General features: G+C 35.4%; 2 protein-coding genes across 2 annotated transcripts; both read right to left on the bottom strand.

The window, feature by feature from the left end:
- Positions 1-3,598: 3,598 nt before the first annotated feature.
- LOC128245749 (uncharacterized) lies at positions 3,599-5,983 on the bottom strand. Its single transcript, XM_052963976.1, has 2 exons — positions 4,333-5,983; positions 3,599-4,239 (listed from the first exon to the last, which is right to left on the bottom strand). The coding sequence occupies exons 1-2, from the start codon at positions 5,981-5,983 to the stop codon at positions 3,599-3,601; spliced, it is 2,292 nt and encodes a 763-aa protein (XP_052819936.1).
- Positions 5,984-9,655: 3,672 nt separating this feature from the next.
- On the bottom strand, positions 9,656-25,438 carry LOC128245750 (uncharacterized). Its single transcript, XM_052963978.1, has 8 exons — positions 25,308-25,438; positions 21,164-21,287; positions 19,254-19,381; positions 17,053-17,172; positions 15,237-15,316; positions 13,173-13,752; positions 12,174-12,247; positions 9,656-9,682 (listed from the first exon to the last, which is right to left on the bottom strand). Exons 1-8 carry the CDS (start codon positions 25,381-25,383, stop codon positions 9,656-9,658), a joined length of 1,209 nt encoding a protein of 402 aa, XP_052819938.1. The 5' UTR covers positions 25,384-25,438.
- Between the last annotated feature and the right edge of the window lie 981 nt (positions 25,439-26,419).

Below are 26,419 nucleotides of genomic sequence, written 5' to 3' on the forward strand. Positions count from 1 at the left end.
CATTTAGAGTAGAGATTAAAGCATAAACCGCTGCCCTATAGTTGAAAGGTCATTTTGGAAGATCTGTCATGGCGGACGGTGCAATTTTTAGAGTTTGTTTTTCAAGTGGAGTGATTTTTCTTAGGAATAACTTGACCCCCCCCTTTTTATTGGCTTAAAAGGTAATTTAAGCTTGTACTTTAAGAATATATGTGGTTATCATAGCCTGCATTCGCTCGAAATGCCTTTAAATGTTGTCTGAAAATTATAATTTTACATTGAATTATATAGGGAATAACAATGGTGGTGTGTAACCTACAAGTTGATAGAGTATTAATTTATTTTAGCGGTTAAATGAATGAATTTACTTTTTGAAATTATTCTTATGTTTGCAATATTACACCTCACTGGCAATCAATTTAAACTTATATAAATTAATTCATGCTACACACTACATTTTATCGATGATAAATTTAAACAAAATACGGACTACTTACACTGATGTACCAGCATACATCCGAGCTTGTTTTCGATAAAACTGGCTGAGGAGTTCCGAATGATCGTTGGTTTTTCTAGTCAATTTCCGGTTTCAAATTTTTCGTTTCTGCATTCTATTCTTTTGAAATTTATTATTAATAGTATGGGTGATAAAAGATGCACAAACAATACATTTTTACCTTTCAAGCATGCAGAATAGAGGTAAACTTGCCGAAACATGCAAACAGTGAAACCCTGTATACTCAATATATACCCTAGAATGAAATGAGCTGAATAAACGGGCTCGGGTGGGGAAACCGGAATATAACGTAGAAATGAAGGATGTGATTGAATATAGAAGAACTTTACATTTACTTACATATTGAATGGACGTGGAAACCATTCGTTGTTTGTAATATTTAATCACACTCTAAGTATGTGTTTATTCCTTAGTATTTATTTGGCTCCTGGGCTTGTCTACGTATCTCATATTATACCATTATATGTCTGTTCGAGTAAATCATCGTTATTATAAGGTACGGGCTAAGTAGGTGACCCGATATGGGAGATTTAGGGCAATGGAAACCATATGATAAATCCAATATCGGGCTACCTACTAACCCCATAACGGATATACTAAGTCGACAACCTGTTGACATGTGTAAATTATTCAATTATTTATCGGAATCGGAAAATAGACGCCATTTTGGTACGATTTAAATTTGGTGACCCAATATGGAAAAAATAAGGGGTCATCACGTGACCAGTATTGGACCAATGCTGTTGCGTCATTTATGTTGGGGGTGTGATATATGCAAATATCGCCCTACGCGCTATAATTCGTATTGTGTTTTTTTCTAGATAACTTAGTCACGGAGCACATCCTTAACGTAAGCTGCGTCAGCCAACCACGCACACAATACAAACTTCTAGTTACGCCACAATGGAAAACATCGAAACAACAAATTATGGTACATGTAAATAAATAAAACAAGAACTTTTAAATCATTTAAACTAATCTTTGAATTTTGGGTAATTTGGATTCATATTTCATACTTGCTTTGTTTTCTATGTTATCCACACCTCTTTATAAATATTTGTTTTTCTTGAAGCCTGTGTGCCTGTCTGGTGTTCCGCTTTTTATGAAGCTTAAAAATTTACTCTATGTGGTGTATACAGTGTTAGCACTAATTCAAGGTTGCTTATCCAATACGTCCTTCTGACCAGTCTCTTCCAGAACTTATTCGTAGAACGGTTCAAAGCATATCTTACATATAAACATTATTTCTGATGTTTCAGTTCCGGTAGATGCTGGTGCGAGCTCTGGTATTGTTTTCATAACGTTGGTCAGTGTGGCAAGCCTTATATTCATTAAATGATAAAGCTTTCAATAACCTATTTTTGATTAAGCGCAAACGCATTTAGAATAATTGGATTACTGTCTTGTTGTTTAGCATTTGATCACACCTACAAAAAAGTTTGCAATTGATCGAAAAAAATATTTGTATATACGAACTTATTTTCTTGACCTGTCCTTAACAATATAATGTTTCTTGTTTTGTATTGTTAATTGCATATATCATTGCATTTTAGGAAAAAGCTGGAGACAGATAAAGAGAATTATACCCATGACACGGACACTCAGATGAACACAATGACAAACACGACTCAGGGCATTGAGCATGCTAGCTCTAGATATAGCTATGCAAATAACGTGAACATTTCGGAAGCGTACACGTCTGCGGACTATGAAAATGTTTTGGAGTCTAGTGGCGTGGATCCAGCTGAAGGAAATGCTTGTGCGGAAGACAGCCATTACACCTCTCTTTCTACAAATCGTAGCCCACATGAATACGAGAAATGTAAACCAGATAGGCATGGAAACCAGAAATTGAAATAGATTAACAACAGTTCCTGTTCACACATAATATTTGCTCGATTAATACAATCACATTGGAAAACCACAATAAACTGATATAGCACATCATTCGACAACGTACAACGGAAATGTTTAAATGTGTTACAGATGCAGAATCGATATACGCCGATCTCGGAGAAACCTGTTTACAACTTTTGCAATTCAGCATATAAAATAACTAGGACATGTTTTTTTGCATGGCCATAAAACAATAAAATAAGTTAGTTTGCACATATAGAATGACGTAAAAATTGTCGAAAGACGTTAACGACACCATCTGCAATATCTCAGCCACTTTTAAATACGTATTCTTCAAACTGTCGGCGATGTTGGTTCCAAAACATTTGTATTTTATCCATTATTAGAGAGTTTAGAGTTTATTTCAGAAATACAATAAAACACAATTATGCATTTAACACAGTCAATGGCCAGTCAATCTTTAAATCACAAAATCATAAATTGGTTTAGCAATCACAGTACCAAAGCACAACATAAACATAGCGAGAGGAAAAAAATAATATTATCCGTAATAACTATAGGCCTTTTCAACTCAAAAGATTTTAATACATACATCGATAATTTTCTGTTTACATAAGTATTTGAGAGGTGAATAATTCTATAAATTTAATCATTTTTGATCTTGTATAATAATATTTTTCTATGTAAGCTTTTTATATCAGTATATAATTTACATACAAGAACAAATTGATTTTCATCTTCTAGTAACATTAATGACATTTACTTTCCGAATAAGGTATAACAGCTGGTTTATGCCATCTTCTAGCCTCTACCTGTAATCTTTGTGCAGACATCCTTTATCTTGACAATGCAATTATATAATAATCAATTTTAACTTTTTTTTTAGATAAGTTGTATTGTTGAAATCAGCAAATAGCACATTGGTTTTATCTCTGGTAGATTCTATTAATTCTGAGCGCAAATTATATATAAATATATCAGTAACTCTGTGCTAAAAACATTCAAAAAGTCTTTAAGTCAAAAAGCATATATATATATATAGTGTGTGTGTGTGTGTGTGTGCGTGTGTGCGTGTGTGCGTGTGTGTGTGCGTGTGTGCGCGTGCGTACGCACGTGTGTATATGTGTATGTGTGTGCGCGCGCGTGTGTGTTCCTTTGCTTACCTTTGCGCCATATATAATACACCACGATATATCTATAGGTACTTCAACATCTTTTCATCAAACTGGCCATGACACTTACTTTTTAAAGCTGAAATTTTCGTCCAACACTGTGGACATCATCAGAGCAACTGGCCTGACTATCGCTCACTCGCAGCTCTGACACTCGGGACTTCCCGCCGAATTTCCGTAATCCGGCGAAAAGTGGGTTGTAAATCCCAGAAAGGAAGGCCCCCTCGTCCCGGTTCATAACTGCCCCCTCAGTTTTGATGCAGATAGCCTCCTTCGTTTTTCGCACTCTCCAGTCTGATTCTCTCTCTATTACGCGTGCCCCCTCCCAGTCTATTTCATGATTATTTATGTTCTGGTGATCTGTGATTGCACTTTTTTCTATTGTCGATTCTGATTGTTTTCTAGTTGATCTAGTAAATGCCTTATTTGAGTTTGTTTCACAATCTTTTTTGTGTTCATTCAGTCTTATTCCAAATTTTCGCCCCGATTCTCCCACGTAGACTTTATCACAATTTTTACAAGGTATTTTGTAAATTACTTCTGCTTTCTCTGTTGTTTCCTGTTTGTCCTTGGGGTGCACTAAGATGTTGCGTAGTGTCTGATGTGGGCGCATGGCCGTGGCGACTCGATGTTTATTAAACACCCGGCTCACTGCTTCAGATAGCCCTTTCACATACGGAATAACCACCATCCCTTTAGATTTATTGTCTCTATCTGTATGTTTCACTTTTTTCTTGTCCATGTTTTCATTTTTTCTTTTCAAAATCTCGGTCTTAACCCTCTTTATTGTCCAATCAGGGTACCCACACTGGCCTAAAGCTTGTTTTACATGTTCTTCCTCTTTATCACTATCTTCAGTTTCGGTGACGAGGTTGTAGCACCTGTCTAATAGAGTTCTGACAACGCTCAGCTTGTGCTGTATTGGGTGGTGGGATGAAAAATTCAGGTATTGGTCCGTGTGGGTTTTCTTTCTATATACTAGCAGTTTGATACTACCATCTTCCTTCCTGGTGATGAGAGTATCCAAGAATGGAATAGCCCCGTTGCTTTCTTCTTCGTGGGTGAACTTGATGTTATTGGTAACGTCTACAGTGTTGAGGTGGTCAGTGAGGTTCTGTAGTTGTCCTCTCTGAATCTTCTCTAATATGTCATCTACGTAGCGTTTCCACAAGGTTGGTTTACATGTCACCGGAGCAGTTGCAATGGCTTCTCTTTCCAAAAACTCCATATACAGGTTAGCCACTATCGGAGATACTGGACTTCCCATAGCGGTGCCAAACTTTTGTTGGTATATGTCACCTCTGAACTGAAAGTATGTTGTAGTCAAAATAAAGTCTGTTAGATTCATGATGTCATCCACACTCAGCTTGGTTCTCTTTTTTAGGGTCTTGTCTTTCTCTAGGCGGTCTCTTATGACTGATAGGGCCTTGTCGATGGGGGTGTTGGTGAAAAGTGACACCACGTCATGTGAGGCAAACACTTCGTTGTCTTCAATCATCACTGTACTCAACGAGTCTGACAAATGTTTAGAGTTTTTCACATGGTACTCACTTAATCCCACTAGTGGACCTAATACATCTGCTAACAGCCTCGAGCTGTTATAACCGATAGATCCTGTATAGTCGACGATCGGTCGGAGTGGGTTCCCCTCCTTGTGAATTTTCGGAGTGCAATACATTCTAGGTACCTGCTCTGCTGTAGGGTATAAATGTCTATACTGTCCTTCTGTAATCTTGTCATCTTTTTTGAAGCCTGTCAATATAGAGACCAACTTCCTCTTATAATTTGATGTGGGGTCTTTATCTAACTTCACATACGTCCGTCCATCACCTAGCATCACTCTCACCTTCCCCTCATAGTCAGTGGTATCCAATACAACGGTGGACTTACCCTTGTCGGCTCGGAGAATAGTGATATCCTTATTTTTTGACAACTCTCTCAAAGCCACTCTTTCCTCCTTAGAAATGTTCCCTTTCGACAACTTGGCGTTTTTTAGTAACCCAACAACCTCAGTTCGCACAATATCCGCCTCATTATTGTCAAGAAATGAGCATACTTTTTCCGTGGCACAAATGTACTCTGACACCGGTACATTTTCTGGGGAGACTGCAAAGTTCAGACCTTTAGACAGTACTTTTTCTTGTGTGGGGGAAAGTGTAACGGATGAAATGTTTCTTACCCATTTTTTGAGCTGACTACCAGATAAATCTGGTTCCGATGACTCCTTTTTCTTAGATAGCCAACGTGAAAGTTTCTCTGTGTGCCGCCATTTTGTGCATGAAAATTCCTGTTCTCGCGATCTGTCAACGAGATCTCGCACCTGTTGGAGGTCGTCGCTAGGCAACTTCTCTTTCAAAACAAGCTCACAATCAGCTGATTTTACTTTCAAAACACTTACTTTATTGCTATTAACACGTATTCTTTCATTCAACAACCCCTTTCTTGCTCGATCTACCATCTTTCTGGCGTTATCCGTATTGATAGGGCATTTCAAGTTTAGACTGGGAGGTGTCAAATTCTCATCTTTGCAACGAAGGGAGAAAACCAAATGATTTCGATGTCTCGCTAAACTTTTTACAGTTGTTTCCCATTTTCTCGCTAGTTTTAAGGTCTCCTGACCGTACTTGTCACGAATATTCTTTCAGTTATGAACCGGGACGAGGGGGCCTTCCTTTCTGGGATTTACAACCCACTTTTCGCCGGATTACGGAAATTCGGCGGGAAGTCCCGAGTGTCAGAGCTGCGAGTGAGCGATAGTCAGGCCAGTTGCTCTGATGATGTCCACAGTGTTGGACGAAAATTTCAGCTTTAAAAAGTAAGTGTAGTGTTTGAAGAATATGTTATCAATCTATTGGATTTACCTACACAATGAACTCATTCAAGAATGGCCATGACAGCTTTTTTGATGTTTATTACATATTTGTGGAGAACTATTTACAAATGTTAAAGTTTAACACTGAACACCTGATATTTCCTCCTTTCGTTATTGCATAATCTGATAATGTAGACGGACATGTTTTTAATATTTCAGCTATAAGCAGTTATGTATAGTATAAGATCTTATTATTTCCTGACACGTCCGGTCACAAACATTGTTAACAATCCATTTGAAATTCCATTATAAACCCCATTTAAAGACATTAGATACATCGGTGAAATAACTCCAATAACCAAGACCTTAAGTTGGTATGATTATTTATTTTAGTTTTATTCTTTACTATACCATTCATTGATGGAAATTTTAAAAGTCTGCGTTTATTTGCTTTACCGAATGTACACTATTAAGAAAACCCTGTGTGTTATGTATTGACATTTTTTGTTAAATATTATATTACGGGAAGAATCCATTAAGGAATGTTTAATCTGTGTTGTTATTTTCTCCATACGTTTTTACCAAACATTTTGATCAAAAGATCGTTTTTACTCGTTATTCCCTTGAAAATCTTTGACAAGAACATTACAGTAGGACTACCGAAATCGTTTACGTTTTTCAACTGCAAATATAATATTTTTATAACCTAATATGTGTTGGTAGTAAATATAACTGACTACTCTAATATTTACCTCATTGTATATGGTTATTGAATATAAACGTGATAATAACGAATATATATATATATACTCGTATATGTATATCTATATATAATAGATAAAATACAACCTGTCGTGCTATCTTCAGAGAATAATAAATAACTGTTTCTGTTTTTGTGAAGTCAGAAAAAATGGATTTATTTATTAGACGAAGATGAAATTTCTCGAACCACAGATATAACGTATTTAAACTGGAACAACTCAGACCTGTACGGTCTGTGTCCCGCACAGAATTAACTTCAGATGGAGTTATTGCAAGACTTAGCACCAAGGTAGGTACATTTCTTTTGAAAATATCTTCAATGGCCAAACAATTTCTTCTTTAATGATAAGGCATTGTGAAAAGTTCTTAATTTAAATACGTCTTTTTCTTAACAAAAGTACAATGCAATATAAATCTAAAAACAATTAAATGAAATAAGTTGAAAAAAGCGAACAGCAAGTTGTAAACGTTCGTTAATCATAACAATGGTAAGTACAATTCAAATTAGGCAAACAATAAGAACTTCAACATGAAATCCGTTAATTGGGATTTCCTGGCTGCTTATGTTTTTATTAAAGAACGTATGTCATTAACGATGGCAGTTAAGCACGTGACCTCATTCCAGCTTATGAAACCGAATAAAGCTAATATGCAACTGTGTTTTAATAGTGATAGCATCAATAGTCATTAGGTCATCAGAGCGGCTGATATACAATTAAGCAAATTGAAAAAATAATACAATGTACATAGTAATTCAACGTAACGCAACAACAATAACACCTTTCAATGACAATTGATTGACACCACCTATGAAATAATTCAAAACTATGATATGGAATAAGACCTTGCCTTGAAATAAACATAAAAATAAATACAAACACAAGTACAGACAATAATCATATAACGATAAATAAAAAACATAACAAATACAAACAGAAATCATACGAAAGATAAATCGACATTAAATCAATATAAAACAGAAACGATTGAGTAAACAGAATATAGAGTGTGTATACCACGAGATAAATTAAGTCATAAATGCTACGTCGGAAAGCAATATATTGCTTCAAATAAAAAGATTAAACAAAGATAACATTCATCCTTTTAAATGAAACATGGCACAGTCTACGCCGCTTACAGAGCCCTGCCTTTTGTGTTTTTACTAGAGTTTGATTGAGAGTTAAGTTTCTTAAAACACTTCGACAAACCTTTTCACAAAACCGCCGCCTAATGTAGCACTATCAAAACATTTTTGGAAAGAGGTTTGTCGAAGTGTTTGAGGAAACTAATCACCAGATCAAACTCTGGTAATAAAACGAAGGCGGTGCTCTTTAAGCGGCATAGACTGCCCTTTTTATTTAAAATGGTTAAGAAAAAGAAAAGTTATCTTTGTTTTAAGCCATTATACGAATAAAAATGCTGCCTTTAGATGTAGCATTTGTGACGTAATTTATCACGTAGTATACACACACTGAGAATACAAACATAACAAAGATGTATTGTAATTTAAGGCCTTCAGTCCCAAATAGGAATGAAAAAGCAAAGATAATGCCATGTAGAATAAATCAATGCTGCGTTAATGGATAAATCATAATACTAACATACAGAAAACTTATACAAATAAAATAGTGACTTTCTGTAACTTTTCAATGAAAGCATAGCTGTTAAAATCAGTGTAGCTTTATTCAAATCACGATTACTGCGGTATTCTCTCCTTTTTACATATGTCTTAACATTGCATTTTGAAAAGGCGAAACAGGACTTGTTACTATTTTATGACATTATTTTTAAGGAGAACTGTGTAACCATACTATTATCTGCATAATGCATTCAAATAACTATAAGGCTCATATATTACATAGTCATATACAATATTAATGTTCTTTTCAAACAAATGTGAGCATTTTCCTAAGACATTGCGAGATGCGAAATGGTGTTTGCTTAAACGTTTTGACTACTGGGCATGCTCCTGCAGTTTTCATTGTATTATCATATTTTATAATTACCCCATTGCTTATTTTCTAAATGGATCATAAATTAATTATTGAATATGTGATGAATGAATACATACATATACATCACAATTAAGTATTATAACCACATAGTAGAAATGATATTTATCTTCAATATTATTAGTACTTCATAGTTTAAAAATAAAGATTTTGGTACTTGTGACCTTTCATAACCCGAAATAGGCCTATTTTAAATAGATTAACACTCACTTTAGTAACATGGTCAAATAAGCACCTCACTAATGGTATCATTACTAGTTTATTCGCACAAATGAACGAATCAATGTATTTTCGTCAAACTGTTCATCATGTTTTTTTTGACAAACAAGGTAATAAATGGTTCACTCTAATTCTGAAGGACGGCGACAGGGCGAAGTACAAGTATGGATTAGCGAAGTTGTTTATGAAGTACAGTCTCAACAGCAAAAAGACTAAAGTGTTCCATGCGGTTGACTCTGTCTTTACTATAAAAATAAGTAGATGCATGACCGTTGGGATAGTATATGATAAAACAAACACCATTGCTACGAGGCCCATCATCTTGTTAGTTCTCATTAGCCGCCTGTTGCTTCTGGAAAATGTTGTAGATGAACTGGAATCCATGTGTTTTATGTGACGTCGAAAAAACAATATTATTCTTGTATAGCAAACAATTACCACTGTACTTGTTAGGAATGCGATGAAAATGTAACCAGCATTGAGGTGCCTGATGGTTTTACTTTCCTTGTTAATTACACAATATCCCCAACGATCAGTATGCCTGTTTACTAAGGCAAATAGAGATATTAGAAAAGACACCAATAGTATCGTGATATACAGGTGCGTAGCTTGTTTCGCCGTAAATAAGTCCTTCCCTTTGGTTGTTTTTCTTTCTCTAACAAATGCTGTCAGAGCAGTAAGCGTGCTTGCAAAAGAGAAGCTCATTAATAACACTACGTAATGTATTTTACACATAAAAGATGGCATGTACATGTTCCACAACAAATGGGTGTCCATCACAAAACTAGGAGCACATATTAGTAATGACAGTAAATCGGAGACAGCTAAATAGAAAATTGTCCAATCTGTAACAGACGGCTGGGTAAGCTTTCGATGGGCGAATAAAACCACGATGTTACCTGTGATCCCTAAACAAAATGACGTCACAAGAAATGACGTCAGAAGTAATGATGCCCACGAGGGAACTTTCGCTACAAGGGAATCCGTGTATTGTTCAGCCGTAGACATATTTCCGACGAGATTACTGCTAGCATGGACTGTAGTGATGTTCATCTGCGCGGATGCCCTTTGCAATGACCTGGTTATTAATGGAAACAAAAATAAAAGGTATACATTGGTCAATTCTCTAATTGGTCATCTAACGTCTTTGCTAAAAATTTAATGACGTAAACAAATATAATTCAAAACGTCAGTCATATCTTTACCTGTAAAATATTATTTCGTAAACATGGATATTTCGTAGTCTTGACTAAGTTTGTGACAACCTTATAACCAGACAAAAGCAAGGAATCCAGAACGGATAGGTAGCATAAAATATTCATACGCATATAACAGTTTAATGGTAACATTCAGAAAGAAACTTAAATCAGTGCTGCAACATTTTGCCTTTTCAGAATCGAATGTTCAAGATAATAAAAACAAGAGATGTTTGTCAAAAATTATGCCCCCTCCCCCCCTCCTGAGCTCCATGTTGTCAGTATTATTTGGACAATTGAATGAAATATGCATGGACCGAAATAACAGCTAATTTGTCATTGTCATTAGATGCATTTGAGGCAGTTTTAAGATTATGACCATTCAAAGTGTGGGGATAGTAGGTACAGTTTTATTCATGTTCAGATGATGACTGATATTTGTAGATAAAAATGTATCCTCTCTACAGCAGTGAATTAGTAACCTTTTACCTTTGACCTGCAGACCCCTAAAATCAAAATTGGTAATCTATAGGTCAGGCCCAACCTCCAAGTCCAGTTTGAGGGCCTCGGGTTCAGGCATTGTTAAGTAATCACTGGAACAACATTTTAACATTTAAAAGTCACTGTTACCTTGACTTTTGATCCGATGACTCCTAAAATGAATAGGGGTTATCTACTGGTCAGGCCCAGCCTCCATCACAAGTATGATGACCATAGGTCCAGGTACTATTGAGATATCAGTGGGAGACGCTTTCATAACTTTTTCACGTAAATGGTCACTGTGACCTTGATCTTTAGCCTGATGACCCCTAAAATCATATACTGGTCAGGCCCAACCTTCATGTCAAGTTTGGTAACTATAGGTCCAGGAATTGTCGAGTTTGCCTTCAAGGTCACTGTGACCCAAAAAATCAAAAGGGTTCATCCACTGGTCAGACCCAACCTCCAAGTCAAGTTTGAGGACCATGGGTGCAGGGATTGTTGAGTTATCACTCGGACAACCTTTAATCACTCAAGGTCACTGTGACCTTGACCTTTGGCCCAAAGACCCCCCAAATCAATACGGGTCATCTACCGGTCATGCCCAACCTCCAAGTCAAGTTTGAGGACCATGGGTGTAGGCATTGTTGAGTTATTACTCGGACAAACTTATACATCCTTTTACCATTAAAGGTCACTGCGACCTTGACCTTTGACCCGATGACCCCTATAATCAATAGGGTCATCTACTGGTCAGGCCCAACCGTCATGTTAAGTTAGATGATCATATGTCCAGGAATTGTTGAGTTATCACTCGGACAAGCTTTGGTCTACCGACAAACCGACCGACCGACATGTGCAAAGCAATATACCTCTCTTCTTCGAAGGAAGGAGGGCATAAAATTTCTTTGTTTTATCTAAAAGCTTATTTTTTTTTATTATACATTAATATGTCTAGCAGTTGAAACAGAAAACTACTGTACTTTGTTTAAACGCATTTACAGCATTTTGTGTCAAATTTAAACAGTTCTTCACAGCCCGATGCAATGTGCCCTTCTCACATTTAGCTGTTCTGCACCACCCTGCCCTTCTAAAAACCTGGCTTTAATAAAATATGATCATAATAAATAAATCATGCATACTAATAGGTAAAAAGCCGTAATATACCTCGAGTGCTAATTGGTTGAAGAAACTGTTGAACTGCACTGCTATCACACAGACCACTTCTTCTCTTACATACTCTGGAAATTAACTAAAATATAATGACAATAAAAACTACAGAAACAAACCCATTTCAATATTTCAAGTAAAGCCCTGAGTAGAGGCACAAGGTAGGGGCCCAAAACACTGGTATCTATTTTGTAAGGCCATGGAAAGTACCCTTATAGTGGACCAAACCCACAGCTTCTTGGATGAGAGGCCGACACCTAAACCACTCTCACCCTTCGTTTTTCTACTGTTTACCCATCCAAGGTTCCAATATACTATCAGAGTCATTTACCATTGTGTTGTTTTATCACATCTTCCAATTATAGAATGAAATCTTCAGGGAAAAGCCCAGTAGTCAAAACTATAAGCCCTGTTTAGAGGTACAGGGTGAGGACCCAAACAACACTTGTACAAACACCATACACAGACCACACAAACACCAAAATAGCTTTATTAATAAATGATGGGATTACTGCATATAAACCGTCAGTGAAACAGGAGTTCACTGAAAGACGAGTTCACTTGGGATTTAAACTAGTTTATATGCACATAACCTCACACTTTGTAGCAAGTTCCCACAGCGCATGCAGGCATGCATTCGTGTTTATTTGTTGATGCAACATGTTATTAAAAATATCAGTACATATGACATCCAATAACAGTAAGAAAACAGCCATTCTGTCATAGAATTGACTTTGTGGAAAGACTAGAATTCCAAAAATAATATGTGTCGCCTGTCAAGGCATCTATCATTTTTCTAGTAAAGGTCACCATGACCTTTTTCTTTGACCTTTAGAACCCATTATCCATAGGGGTCATCTATTGCACATGATGACCAAAGTGCAAACAAAGTTTGTGGACTACAACAATTCAACAAGTCATTTACAAATTATGCTGATATGTCTGCCATGCTTTGCAGGCGACACTATAAAAAAGCAAAACACATTAAGCACATACCCTGGTACATAAATTTAAGTCTTGACTTCCCCTGTAGATAGTCTACCAATTTGTTTTCCTGGCTTTCAATGTATTCATGACTACCCTGTCTGCTCCTTCCCTCATTTCCATAGCAACTAGAGCCCCCATCTATCGATCCATAATCGGTTACCATAGCAGCAGATGTTTTCTGGCTTTTATTTGTTTCAATACTTTTAGCTGACCTGCTTACAGGCCTACTATTTGGTTCTGAGTAAGCCTTTACTGAAAAGCTATTTAAAGAGGATGGTGTATGTGACCTTGACCTTTGACCTTCTTCAATAAAACCTTCAGCTGTTTCTATTAGATCATCCGGGTCAGATGTTGGTGACCTTGATCCAAATGCACTATTTATAGATTTCTTATCACAGTCCTCTGTAAAATCAATTTCTTTATAGATATCTTCATCATAATCGTAACAAACATTATGTTTTGACCTTGAACTTTCATCACGAATTTTGACCTGCTCATTAACAACTGAGCTCACATTCATTCTATGCAAGTCAGTGTAAAGGAAGAAGATGATAAACATCTGAATGACCCACATGCATGCCATAAATGCCTGAAATAAGATAAAGAAGAGAATTATTGAATATCCTAGGGGTTGAGCTATGATATATTATGGAAGGGTGCTGCACACTGTCCTATTTTTGGAAGCACTCTTCTGCCCTCATGGAGAGCAGCATGTGCACCCTTCTGCCTTCATAGAAGTTAATGTTCCAGAGTATCAAATATTTATTTTGTTTTGATTAAAACATCTACTATGATTATAGATACAAATTTTACATATTTTACATTTGAAACCTTATATTACTTTAAATAAACGCCATTCCAAACATTTTCTGTCAAATTCATAATATTCAAGTTCTTATAACACTTTAGCACCCTGTCTCTTTTCTGCAGCACCCTGCCATTTCCAAAATATGGCTACACCCAATATCAAGACAACAGAAAAGTAACAGAAGGCAAGCCTTAGGGCCAAAGATAAACCCTTTTAAATGAGCAAAAGAAAATGTATACTACTTAGTCTTTGAAATTAGACTTAAGAATGCATAAGACAGAATTCTTACACTTAAGTGTTTGGCATAAAAATCTTTCAACAAGCCCTACTATATAAAATCAAGAAAATTGACCAAGCTTTGGAAGCATTTTAGAATCCAGGGCTTGCAGGCTTGTGCTAATTTCGATCACTGAATACTATGGACTGAATGAAACTTGATACAGTTTTAAAGCTGCACTCTCACAGATTGAACGTTTTGACATTATTTTTTTTTTGGTCTTGAAACGAGCCAATTTTTGTGAAAATTCATGGAAACCAGTCATAAAAGACTGATGACAAAAAATTAGACCGCATATTTTTATATTTAAGTTCAAAAATTGATGTTTTATGCATTTTTCTTTAACTGTTAGTAACGGTTTAGCCATAAAACATTAATTTTCGATCGGAAATATTAAAATAATCGATCTGATTTTTGTCAGTAATCTTATATCATTGGTTTGCAGAGATTTAAGCAAAAATTGGCTCATTCCAAGACAAAAAATAAAAAAAGTTGTTAAATTGGTAAATCTGTGAGAGTGCAGCTTTAAGACATGACAAATGTAAAGATAAAAAGAATTGAGGCATAAAAAAAAACACAGGCAAAAACAAATAGTTTGGTAAGGGATACATCCTTTTCAATAATAGGTTGGGTAGGGAGGCCTTTTTATGTAATAATGTTATTGTCATTAGTGGGGAACAGCTTTAAAGCAATACTCTGTATAAAGCTTTGAAGGTTTAAAGCAACATATTAAAACACACCAAAAAACTTCCTTTTTTTTGTTACTTTTTATTGCCAACGGACTATAATAGTGATTTAGTTTGCACTTATTTCGTAGGTGGGGTCAGGTAACTCTAAACAAATATTGTTTTTTTACTCCGTATTCAAAATAACCTTCAAAATGTGGATTTAACAGGAAGACTGTATTTCTTTCATTCCAAAAAAGAAGAAAAAAAAACAATAATAAAAAAATACTGATACAGTTCTTTGAAATTCTAAAAAAACATACCCCAGGCACATTGTACTTTGTGACATGGAATCCATCTACATCAAAATTCATCTCCCGCAGAAATAGATTCAAGCCTGGTCCTGGAAAAACAAACAAGTCACAAGTTATGTTATATAGTTACAATACTTTGAATGGTGTGTACAATTTATTCATCATTCCCAAACAACTTGTACAAAAAGTTTCATATACCTAGCTTGCAATTCTTGAGTAATTGCAGGATCTATTTTATGTTCTTAACGAATATTCGAATACCCATTTTGGTATCCGAATACTTGCGTGATATCCGGATACTCGGATATTCGCTTCCATCTCTAATTTTTACAAGGTTGACAGAAATACATTGGCAATGACATTCATATTCTCTTTTACATGCCAAGCTTTATGAATGCAGATTTTATAAAATTTTGAGTTACAATAAGATCCTGTCAAAAAGTGTTAGTATCACTAGTTTCATTGCCATAGGATCAACAACTGTTGTTAAACAAAGTATTAAATGACCTGTATAATCCCCTTATAGCCCCTTATACACAAACTAACTTAACCGATTGTTCATGCTTCTTGATTTAATGTAGCGTCCAGATTTTCCGGACAAATTAACAGAGGAGGGTAAATCTGAAGTCCCCCTTGGTGAAACTGTAGGAGGACTACTAATAAGAAGTAGTATAATGTTAGAAATACATTAGTAAATTACTGGGGGGGGGGGGGGGGGGGTCAAATTGATATTCAGAACAAGAAGAAATGATTTTTGAAGTGTATAGGTAAACTATTCTTTGTGTATGGAACCTTTAAACAATATCAGTACAAGTATTGTTGATGGTGGAAATACAACAGTAAAGTACTGCTGTTGGTAGAAATACAACAGTAAAGTACTGCTGATGGTGGTAATACAACAGTAAAGTACTGCTGTTGGTGGAAATACAACAGTAAAGTACTGCTGTTGGTGGAAATACAACAGTAAAGTACTGCTGTTGGTGGAAATACAACAGTAAAGTACTGCTGTTGGTGGAAATACAACAGTAAAGTACTGCTGTTGGTGGAAATACAACAGTAAAGTACTGCTGTTGGTGGAAATACAACAGTAAAGTACTGCTGTTGGTGGTAATACAACAGTAAAGTACTGTTGATGGTAGAAATACAACATTAAAGTATTGTTGATGGTGTAAATTCAACAGTAAAGTATTGTTTTTGGTGGGAATACAACAGTAGAGTATTGTTCATGGTGGAAATACAACAGTAAAGTATTGTCAATGGTGGAATACAACAGTAAAGAATTGTTGCTGGTGGAATACAACAGAAAAGTATTGTAGATGGTGGAAATACAACAGTAAAGTATTGTTGCTGGTGGAATACAACAGAAAAGTATTGTAGATGGTGGAAATACAACAGTAAAGTATTGTTGATGATGGGAATACAACGGTTAAGTATTCTTGATGGTGGGAACATGTTAGTTAAAGTATTGTCCATGGTGGAAATACAACTGTAAAGTATTGTTGATGTTGGTTATACAACAGTAAAGTGTTATCAAAATCGTTTCCAGTGCTTTGCAAAATTTATACAATCTTACAGCACACATATCAAGGCCTTAGAACAAGACTGTTATAACACTTTCTTTATTCATCTTATGTTACAACTGCCTTGTACTAAGCCCGCAAAACATCAATGCTACATAATACCCTTTCCATGAAACTTCTTTTCTGAAGTTCAAGCATATATATGCATTTGCTGCACGAGCCAAAACTATTCTTATCAAGCCTAATACCTTTAATTTAAAAAAAGGACTAACAGAGATTAGTAGGTAGTGGAAACTACAACCTACCCACAAGAAGTCCTGTCTGTCTTATGGACACAAGGATGGATATTGTGCCAGTGCGTGATTTTGTCTCAGTGTTCCTTGTAACCTCCGCCAAAATAACCGCCTCCACTCCCCCACCTATACCTGCAGTTAACATGTGATGTAATGTTTCTGATTTCAAAAATATATTTTACTGATTGCAATCTGTTATGTTACTGAATGCAAAATGTTATTTTTCTGAATACAAGGTGTGTGTTTTTTCAAAAGCAAATGTTAGATTACTGGTAATACATGTTATGTTACTGAATAGAAAATGTTATGTTACTGATTGCAAAATGCTATATTACTGATTGCAAATAGTTATGTCACTTAAAGCCAAATGTTATGTTAGTGATTGCAACATGTTATGTTACATAAAGCCAAATGTTATGTTACTGATTGCAACATGTTATGTTACATAAAGCCAAATGTTATGTTAGTGATTGCAACATGTTATGTTACATAAAGCCCAATGTTATGTTATTGATTGCAACATGTTATGTTACATAAAGCCAAATGTTATGTTACTGATTGCAACATGTTATGTTACATAAAGCCAAATGTTGTTACTGATTGCAAAATGTTATGTTACATAAAGCCAAATGTTATGTCAGTGACTGCAACATGTTATGTTACATAAAGCCAAATGTTGTTACTGATTGCAAAATGTTATGTTACATAAAGCCCAATGTTATGTTACTGATTGCAATATCTTATGTTACATAAAGCCAAATGTTATGTTAGTGATTGCAACATGTTATGTTACATAAAGCCCAATGTTATGTTACTGATTGCAACATGTTATGTTACATAAAGCCAAATGTTATGTTAGTGATTGCAACATGTTATATTACATAAAGCCAAATGTTGTTACTGATTGCAAAATGTTATGTTACATAAAGCCAAATGTTGTTACTGATTGCAAAATGTTATGTTACATAAAGCCCAATGTTATGTTACTGATTGCAGAATGTTATGTTACATAAAGCCAAATGTTATGTTAGTGATTGCAACATGTTATGTTACATAAAGCCAAATGTTGTTACTGACTGCAAAATGTTATGTTACATAAAGCCAAATGTTGTTACTGATTGCAAAATGTTATGTTACATAAAGCCCAATGTTATGTTACTGATTGCAATATGTTATGTTACATAAAGCCAAATGTTATGTTAGTGATTGCAACATGTTATGTTACATAAAGCCCAATGTTATGTTACTGATTGCAACATGTTATGTTACATAAAGCCAAATGTTATGTCAGTGATTGCAACATGTTATGTTACATAAAGCCAAATGTTACTGATTGCAAAATGCTATATTACTGATTGCAAATAGTTATGTCACTTAAAGCCAAATGTTATGTTACTGATTGCAACATGTTAATATGTTACTGGTTGCAACATGACACCTCTCATTGCAACATTGTAATGCTGCTAAATTTTGTAGAACAATGCAGCATTGTGTGTTGAGTGTAATGTGTTGCATTAAATTACAAATGGAGTAACTTTTACGAGTTTAAAGACTCATCCACAATATCTTTTATCTGAAATTGCACATGTACCGGTATTCACATGCAGAGGTAAAAAAAGAGAAAAAGCACAATTCTCATCACAATCCTCTTTTTTAAGACCACATATAGAGAAGGCTGTATTGTAATATAAAAGTTATTGGCAAAGCTGGGGTCATATGAATCTATCAATTGTCTTTTTCTGACATTGTAAGTTTAACAGACTGCACAAATCGCTATGCACATTGCTATATCCATATTATGTCCGGGTTTGAACCCTGCAGGCGGACACTCTTAACAGGTCGCTATAAAGCTAGCCTTATAGCAAGACAGTACAAGTGCCACTATATACATATTGTATACCTGGTTACACATTTCCCCTCCATTTTGAAATTCGTCCTCAAATTTCAGAGACTCACGTCAATTTGCAATGACCTTGAGGCTAATCGTGCAACAGGAGGCCAAATGTTGGGCGCAAAATGTAACAGACTGCATAAATTGCTATGCGCATAATCATGTTGGGGTGCAAACCAACGACCTCTCACTCTGCGGGCTGACACTCTTCCACATTGCTATAAAAGCTATCTCTTTTGCGAGACAGTATAAGTGCCGTTATATATATATTAATATTGCCTACCCAATTACATAAGGAATAAAAAGGAGTGAGCTCACTAACCTGCCACCATCCTGCTAGCCAGCAGAAACCAAACAGAGATGCCAGCAAAGTACATGAGGCTGCCGGCAACTTCACAGAGTATTCCAAATATGATCAAAATCTTCGGCTTTCTGGTCTTATCAGCATATCTGAAACATATCACAAGTGCGTTAAACAGAAAGAAAATAGTAAGATTTATTTTATTCCAAAAGGATGAAAAAGAAGCATAAGTGACAAACATACAAACAAATTTGCGTTGTATATACAATTTAAAGGTGGCAGATCCATGGCCCTGTGGTAGTACAATTGACTGTCAATTCATGGTCGCAGACTCGATTCCCCGCCACGTCACTTAGAAAAAATACTAATCATCTTCTAGGAGGGACATTAAATGGGGGTCCTGTGTGACAGTGCTATACACTGGTGCGCGTTAAAAGAACCAGGGTAGTTTTACCACAGTTACATTCTGTATGTACATTCCAAAACCTAAAAACACTAACAATCTTATCGGGCACTCGACAAAGAGCCCAAAGGCGCTTATAAATAAGCTTACACACCACAACATTTTCGAGACATTTACCTTTTCTGCATAGCAACCAGTAATTACGTGAATCATTGAGTTTCTCATGGCAAATTTTTCACATATTTTCCAAACCATAGTCAATGGGCTGTTGCATTAACCACACAACCATCACCACCAATAATTAACCTTAATATCTTTGATTCACCTGTTAAGAAAACCGAATCAAAATTATTTACTTTTGGCATGACAGATGCTGCTGCAGTCATCACAGTCAACATTAAGACTTTGAAAATATGTACCACTCTCACAAATTGACAGTTTCTCTGTGGCCTAGTGGTTAAGCTTCCGCCTACGGAGTGAGTCGTGGGTTTGATCCCTGGCCGCGTCATACCAAAAGATGTAAAAAGTTGCCTGGCGCTAAGCATTTAAAGGGTAGTGCTTGGAAAAGTGGTGTACTCAGTACTGGTTTAACCCTTGAAAATTGTACACCGTGTACCTTGCATTACACATAGCACATAATATATTATAAGAACCAAGCGGTCTTTTCGAAAAAGTGCTAGGGTATCGCACCCGGACTTCCTTGTATCCCATCATTGTCTCTTCAGCAAAAACAAAGGAATCTGTTGGAAATAAGTGCTTGCACTTTTACGGGTTATCCTTGACCGCATGGTCTAAACAAATACATAGATACATACCTTTTATTCTAAAAGAAATCTCAGAATCATTTTTGCATCAGTACCTTCAATTCACTCAGATAACTCGCAATGGAACAGAATTGATCTCAATAGTAAACTGCCGAAAAATTTCATTCTTCTTAAAGCAATTAGTAATGCTTTAAGCCATAAAACATCACTTTTCAAACATAAATATATGAAAACTGCCATCTGCTCTTTTGTAAGCAGTCTTATAATACTGGTTTCAAGACATTTTCGCAAAAATTGGCTCATTCCAAGACATAAAAAAGTAAAAAAAAGTTGTCAAAACCTTCAATCTGTGAGAGTGCACCTTTGGAATAAAATAAAATGATCTTGTCGGATTCAATCCCAATATGATATTTAAAGTTACAGGGTTAGTAGACCACCTGATACGGTATTAACAAGGCAAAGGAAAACAAATCCTTTATATGGTTTCCTGCGCCCAGCATATCCCTTAACGAGTCACCTACTACCGGTAATCCTGTAAGGTATTCATCACATCAATAAACTAACCTTGATAAAGATGCCAACACTATAAGGGAAATGTTTCATTTTTTCATCGGAATCGGAAAAAAGACACCATTTTGGTACGATTTAAAAATTATTGACCCAATATGGAAAAATATATTCTGGACCATTAGCGTTGCGTCAGAAGCATGATACATAAAAGTACATATAAGTTTTTTTTGGCATATAAATAACATGCTATATACCTGCCAAGTATTGGTCCTGCTATGATGGCCGCTAGGCTGTATCCAGAGAGAAGAAAGCCTAGCATGTACTCCTCTGCATCGAAATCTTTGCTGATATACAGCCATATTGTGGGAAGGATCACAGCTGAAATATAACAGTCATCAGATGAGGACTTGGGCCAAAAAATATATAAATTTCTGATTCGGGTTACCAGACCCTTCCTATGAAATAGGCGTCTAACCTACTGTTTTTATAGTCTGTAAGTTAAATGATCACTTAAAAAAATATCAAAATGTGTGTTTTACTATGTTATTTAAAGCTGCACTCTCACAGATTTACCGTTTTTCCAACTTTTTTTTGTAGAATGGTATTAAAGTAATCTGAAATAAATGGCTTTTTTAAAGCTGCATTCTCACAGATTGAGAGTTTTGACAACTTTTTTTTATTTTTTGTCTTAGAATGAACAACTTTTTGAGTAAATATCTGCAAACCAGTGATATAACACTGCTGACATATTTACATATTTCCATTCCAAAATTGATGTTTTATGGCTTAAACCGTTTAAGAAAAATGCATAAAACATCAAATTTGGAACGTAAATATGACAATCTGCGATCTGATATTTTGTCAGCAGTCTTTTTACACTGGTTTGCAGATATTTACGCAAAAAAAATTATCTACCCTAACAGGGATAATTCTTTGTCAGATTTTCAATGAGAGAATTGCTCCCATTTGTCCAAAATTGGTGAGAGAATTTTAATTTAAGTGAAATTTTTGTAATACATAGATAACGCAGTGATTAAACAAGGCAGACAGTAACTATATTCATCAGTGATTTTTTTTGGAATTATTTTTACCACCTGTGCCGTACAAATTGGGAAAAAATGTCGCCTTAGGGAAAAACACAAAATCAGGCCAAAATAACTTAAATGGTGGCAAATTTACATGTTTCAACTTTTTTATGCATACATTATGCTGTGAAGAAGTACGGTAAGTATTGTCAAGATTTTGTTTATATTTCAAGATATTCATTGCCTTGTTATTCATAAATTATGTAATGGACATAAATTTATCAAACTGGGAAAAATATATAAAAAAAATTGGGAAAAATGGACAGTTTTTCACAAGGGGAAACAGCCTTTAGAAGGCAGTAAATTGCACCAAAAAAAATCACTGTTCATATACACTTGTTGGCGAGAAGGAAACACTTGTTAACAGTTCAGACATCATGAACATTAATACTCATCATACTTGAGCAAAAAATAGGATTTAGCCATTTTTGCTGAAAGGTGCATTGACTTTTTTTTGGTCATAACTAAGGCTTTCCATTGTCGTTTTTGAAGCTGATAATTTATTTTGGTTTAGAGGTTTTTTTTCAAGGAATGCAAACAACGTTTTCTAATTTGACATTTTGATGCTTCCGATATATTGTAGACAATTAGAATGCAGTGGTAACCCTCGTTAAATTTTTTATTCCGGGTGGCAAAAACGCTTGATAATACAAAGGCATTCAATGTAGGGGAGGCAAAGCACAAGAATATCTAGCATTTATGTGATTTGGATGCGATTTGGGCGATTTTTATGCGAGAAATCGCGGAAATCGCTCACTAGAATTATCCCTGCCCTAACTGTTTTTGGACAAGATGTAAGAAATTGTAACTAGCCAATAATTAAAATTCCAAACTTTGGACAAGCCTGTTCAGGATATCAGAGCTACTGACAATGTTTTACTTAAAGTGTTTTGTATGCCTTTATGTTAATTTATAAAGTGTAATGATTGTTGTTAAAGTGTACTGCAAACATTAACACGATAGGATATATCCTAAATGCAGAACTTCATCAATTCAAGAACCACCTAAATTTCATGTTTTTGGACCAAGCATAAATTTTCCTGATAATGCATCTGAAAACACTTATTTTATCATTATTTTACTAAATGATATCAAAATTGCAGAAAAAACAACATAATAACAATATAAAAAAGTATGTGCCGGTAAAGTTAAGAAAAAAAAATACGAAACAGAGGCCACCAGGACTTATACAAGTGATGAATATTTTGACGTTTAAACAAATACATTGATAACAGCATGTGATAATGTCAATCAACCAATCATGCAACAGCAAATTGCTCATAGCTGTTATTAATGCTGATGAAAATTGTGGTCCTCAAAAACGGTGTTTGAGCAAATATCAACATATGCTGAAGTGTTTGAGGTTTTGGCTCCTTAGTTTTAACACTCCTAGTGATTTGCCACACTTGAATTTGTCATACAAAAAAAATCGCATTTTATAACAAGAGTGACACTCACAAAATACGCCCATCAATAATTTCTTGGATTCTAAGACAACTTACTGTCACATTGGCCCTTTGAGAAGCAAGCTTTTCAAGAAGCAAATGATTTGGCACAATATGGCATTAACAGTAGAAAAAAATTATTTTATCATACTTGACCGATTTATTTTACCAACAAATATTTTCAGCAAGTTTGGTGAAGATCAGATGATAACTGTTCAAATTAGACAGTGGACAAAGCAAAAATGGCAAATTTTGACCAATTCAAGGGCTTTAATCCTGAAGAGCCTGGCTGGTTATAGAACTTTGCCAAGAATATATACCAACAAACATTTATAGTAGCAAGTTTGGTGAAATTCGGATAAAAACTGTTCAAGTTTGAGAGTAGACAAAGCTAAAATGGCCAATTTTGATAAATTCAGGGGGCCATAACTCTGGAGTGCCTAAAGCGATTAGGCTGGTTATCGAACTTGACCTAGATATTTCACCAACAAACACTTTCATGAAGTTTGGTGGAAATTGGATGAGAAATGTTCAAGTTAGAGAGCGGACAAAGCTAAAATGGACAATTTTGACAAATTCAGGGGGCCATAACTCTGGAGTGCCTAAAGCGATTTGGCTGGTTATTGAACTTGACCAAGATATTTCACCAACAAACACTTTCATGACGTTTGGTGGAAATTGGATGAGAAATGATCAAGTTAGAGAGCGGACAAAGCTAAAATGGCCAATTTTGATAAATTCAGGGGGCCATAACTCTGGAGTGCCTAAAGCGATTTGGCTATTTATCGAACTTGACCTAGATATTTCACCAACAAACACTTTCATGAAGTTTGGTGGAAATTGGATGAGAAATGTTCAAGATAGAGAGCGGACAACATTGTGGAGCCGCCCGTCCGCCGCCCGCCCGCCCGCCATGGGTGTTCCCATAATACGGCCATCGTAAGATGGGCGTATAAAAACTGGAGGGATGTGTGTGTGAATGAGAACCAGGCGCAAAGTAAGCTCAGTTGGTTTGGGCACTGTGCTTGTGTTCTGTCTGTCATGGGCTCGACCAATCGAAAATAATAGACGTGTTATACGGGTTTCTTCCAATCCCTAAAGTCTAAACGGGTTTGTGCAAAAACCGGGTGGATTTGAAAAATATTGAAATTGTATTAAGTGAAGTATTTTATGGTTGAAAGGGATAATAAAGGTTCATATTCATATTTTACCATGTAAGTGAAAAGTTATTTTGCACAAAACAAGCAATTAAAGCATTAAAACACATTATTAACTTTTCCAATAAAACAAAAGTTGACCGACACAATTATGCCAAGCGGAACAACTCGACCCAATCGTAATAACTCGGCCTCCTCCGACAAACTTCAAGATAGACCTTGTAAGTACAATCGTAACAACTCGGTCATGACCTAAATGTTTGGATTGTTTTTAAATTGTGAACTGAAGCCTTGCAGGTGCCCTTCATGTATATATCGTTATGTTCTCATAATTATTCATTGGATATTTATTTTTTGTGTACAGAACTAATATAAAATAACATTATCAGGTAATATTTCTTGTTTTTATGGTATTTTATAGACGCAATATGCTTTAACCTGGAATCCCGATAGGAATAACTATCCGTCAATATACAATTATTTGGACTAGGGCTCGAGCCCCACACTGGGTGCATTCCGTCCCCCACCCCTCCCCAATCAGGATCACTTAAGAACATATGATTAACATTATAACCAGACTTAATAAATAATGATCAGAAAAGATGGGATCCAATGGTTCAAGATGTTACAAAATAGCATTTTATTACATTGACACACATAAAAACCGGACAGGCCAAGAGTAAAATAATATCATTGAAGTAGTATAATTACCATATTCAACTCCACTCATAAAATAAAACAACCCTATTGAAATAAATGTCAGTCTTCTTCGCCATTTAGTTTCCATTTCCTATTTATGGTCACGAAAACACATGACTTTTTTACCGGAAGTCAACATTGAGTATTTCCCGCGCAAATGTCAATTTGAATGGACACAAAATATTTTAGATAGTCTGCCTAGTGACCCGTTACATATATCCGTAGTAAAACAGCGTTACGTTTAATAATAGTATTTATCCAACCGCTAGTAATAAAATTATCATGGAAACCGAGGCGCAATAAAGTAACAATCAGGGGCGTTTCTGTGCTATTTTGAAGCGGTATGACTAAAATACGAAAATAGGTTATTTTCGCGAAAATAAGATTAGAAAAGTGTGTTATGAAATGGACTTTCTTTTTAGTAAAATATAGAGTCCATCAATTTAGAATTTACGTTGCATTTCAGTGAAAGTTATAAAGCTTCTTTTTTTAAACTGTGGCTAAGTTAAGACTTTCTTTGGCTAAGTTAAGAGTATTGAACATAGTTTGACAAAAAATAAGCGAAAACTTTAATAAAATATTATTTTATTTATTAAAATTTGTATTTTCTATATTCAAAGAGAGTTAATTTGGAAACTGATAAATAAGTTAGTTATTTTGGAGTGTTCAGGGGCGTAGATTGATAAAAATAAATGTGTAGGCCACTTTCTTGGGGGTCTTCTTCTTCCGATTTTTATTTTAGCTAGGTTGTCGTAGATGCGTTTTGTTGTAAAAAACATTAATGAAAACAACAATATTACTGCGTTTTACCTTGAATTAAATCAATATTAAGGCGCATTTGTCGGGATTTCAAATTTACGACCGTAACCCCATATGCCTTCAGTTTTATTGCAGATTTGGCAATTTTATTATTTCGTTTTCTGTGCAAAATGTGTAGGCCGCGGCTTACACGGCCTAAAGGAAGCTACGCCCCTGGACTATTTGTGTGTGGGGGGGACACAACTAACATTTATATATTCAGTTTTAACAGTTTATTGCAAAGAAAATTTGCCAAGTAGCGACGGCGAAAATAAGGTAGTTTTCCCGAAAATAGCATAGCTGGCGAAAATAAGCTTACATGTATA

The sequence above is a fragment of the Mya arenaria genome, chromosome 9 (genome assembly GCF_026914265.1).
Source record: "Mya arenaria isolate MELC-2E11 chromosome 9, ASM2691426v1".
NCBI lineage: Eukaryota > Metazoa > Mollusca > Bivalvia > Myida > Myidae > Mya > Mya arenaria.

Excerpts from the sequence above, each read along its gene's own strand:
- LOC128245750 (XM_052963978.1), bottom strand. The coding sequence starts at position 25,383 with ATGGAAACTAAATGGCGAAGAAGACTGACATTTATTTCAATAGGGTTG. Across the intron at positions 17,173-19,253 it reads GGCTAGCAGGATGGTGGCAG|GTATAGGTGGGGGAGTGGAG; the intron begins GTTAGTGAGCTC and ends TGTTAACTGCAG. Across the intron at positions 9,683-12,173 it reads TCAACCAATTAGCACTCGAG|AAGCAACAGGCGGCTAATGA; the intron begins GTATATTACGGC and ends AACATTTTCCAG.
- LOC128245749 (XM_052963976.1), bottom strand. The coding sequence starts at position 5,983 with ATGGTAGATCGAGCAAGAAAGGGGTTGTTGAATGAAAGAATACGTGTT. Across the intron at positions 4,240-4,332 it reads AAAACAAGCTTTAGGCCAGT|ATAGAGACAATAAATCTAAA; the intron begins GTGGGTACCCTG and ends TGAAACATACAG.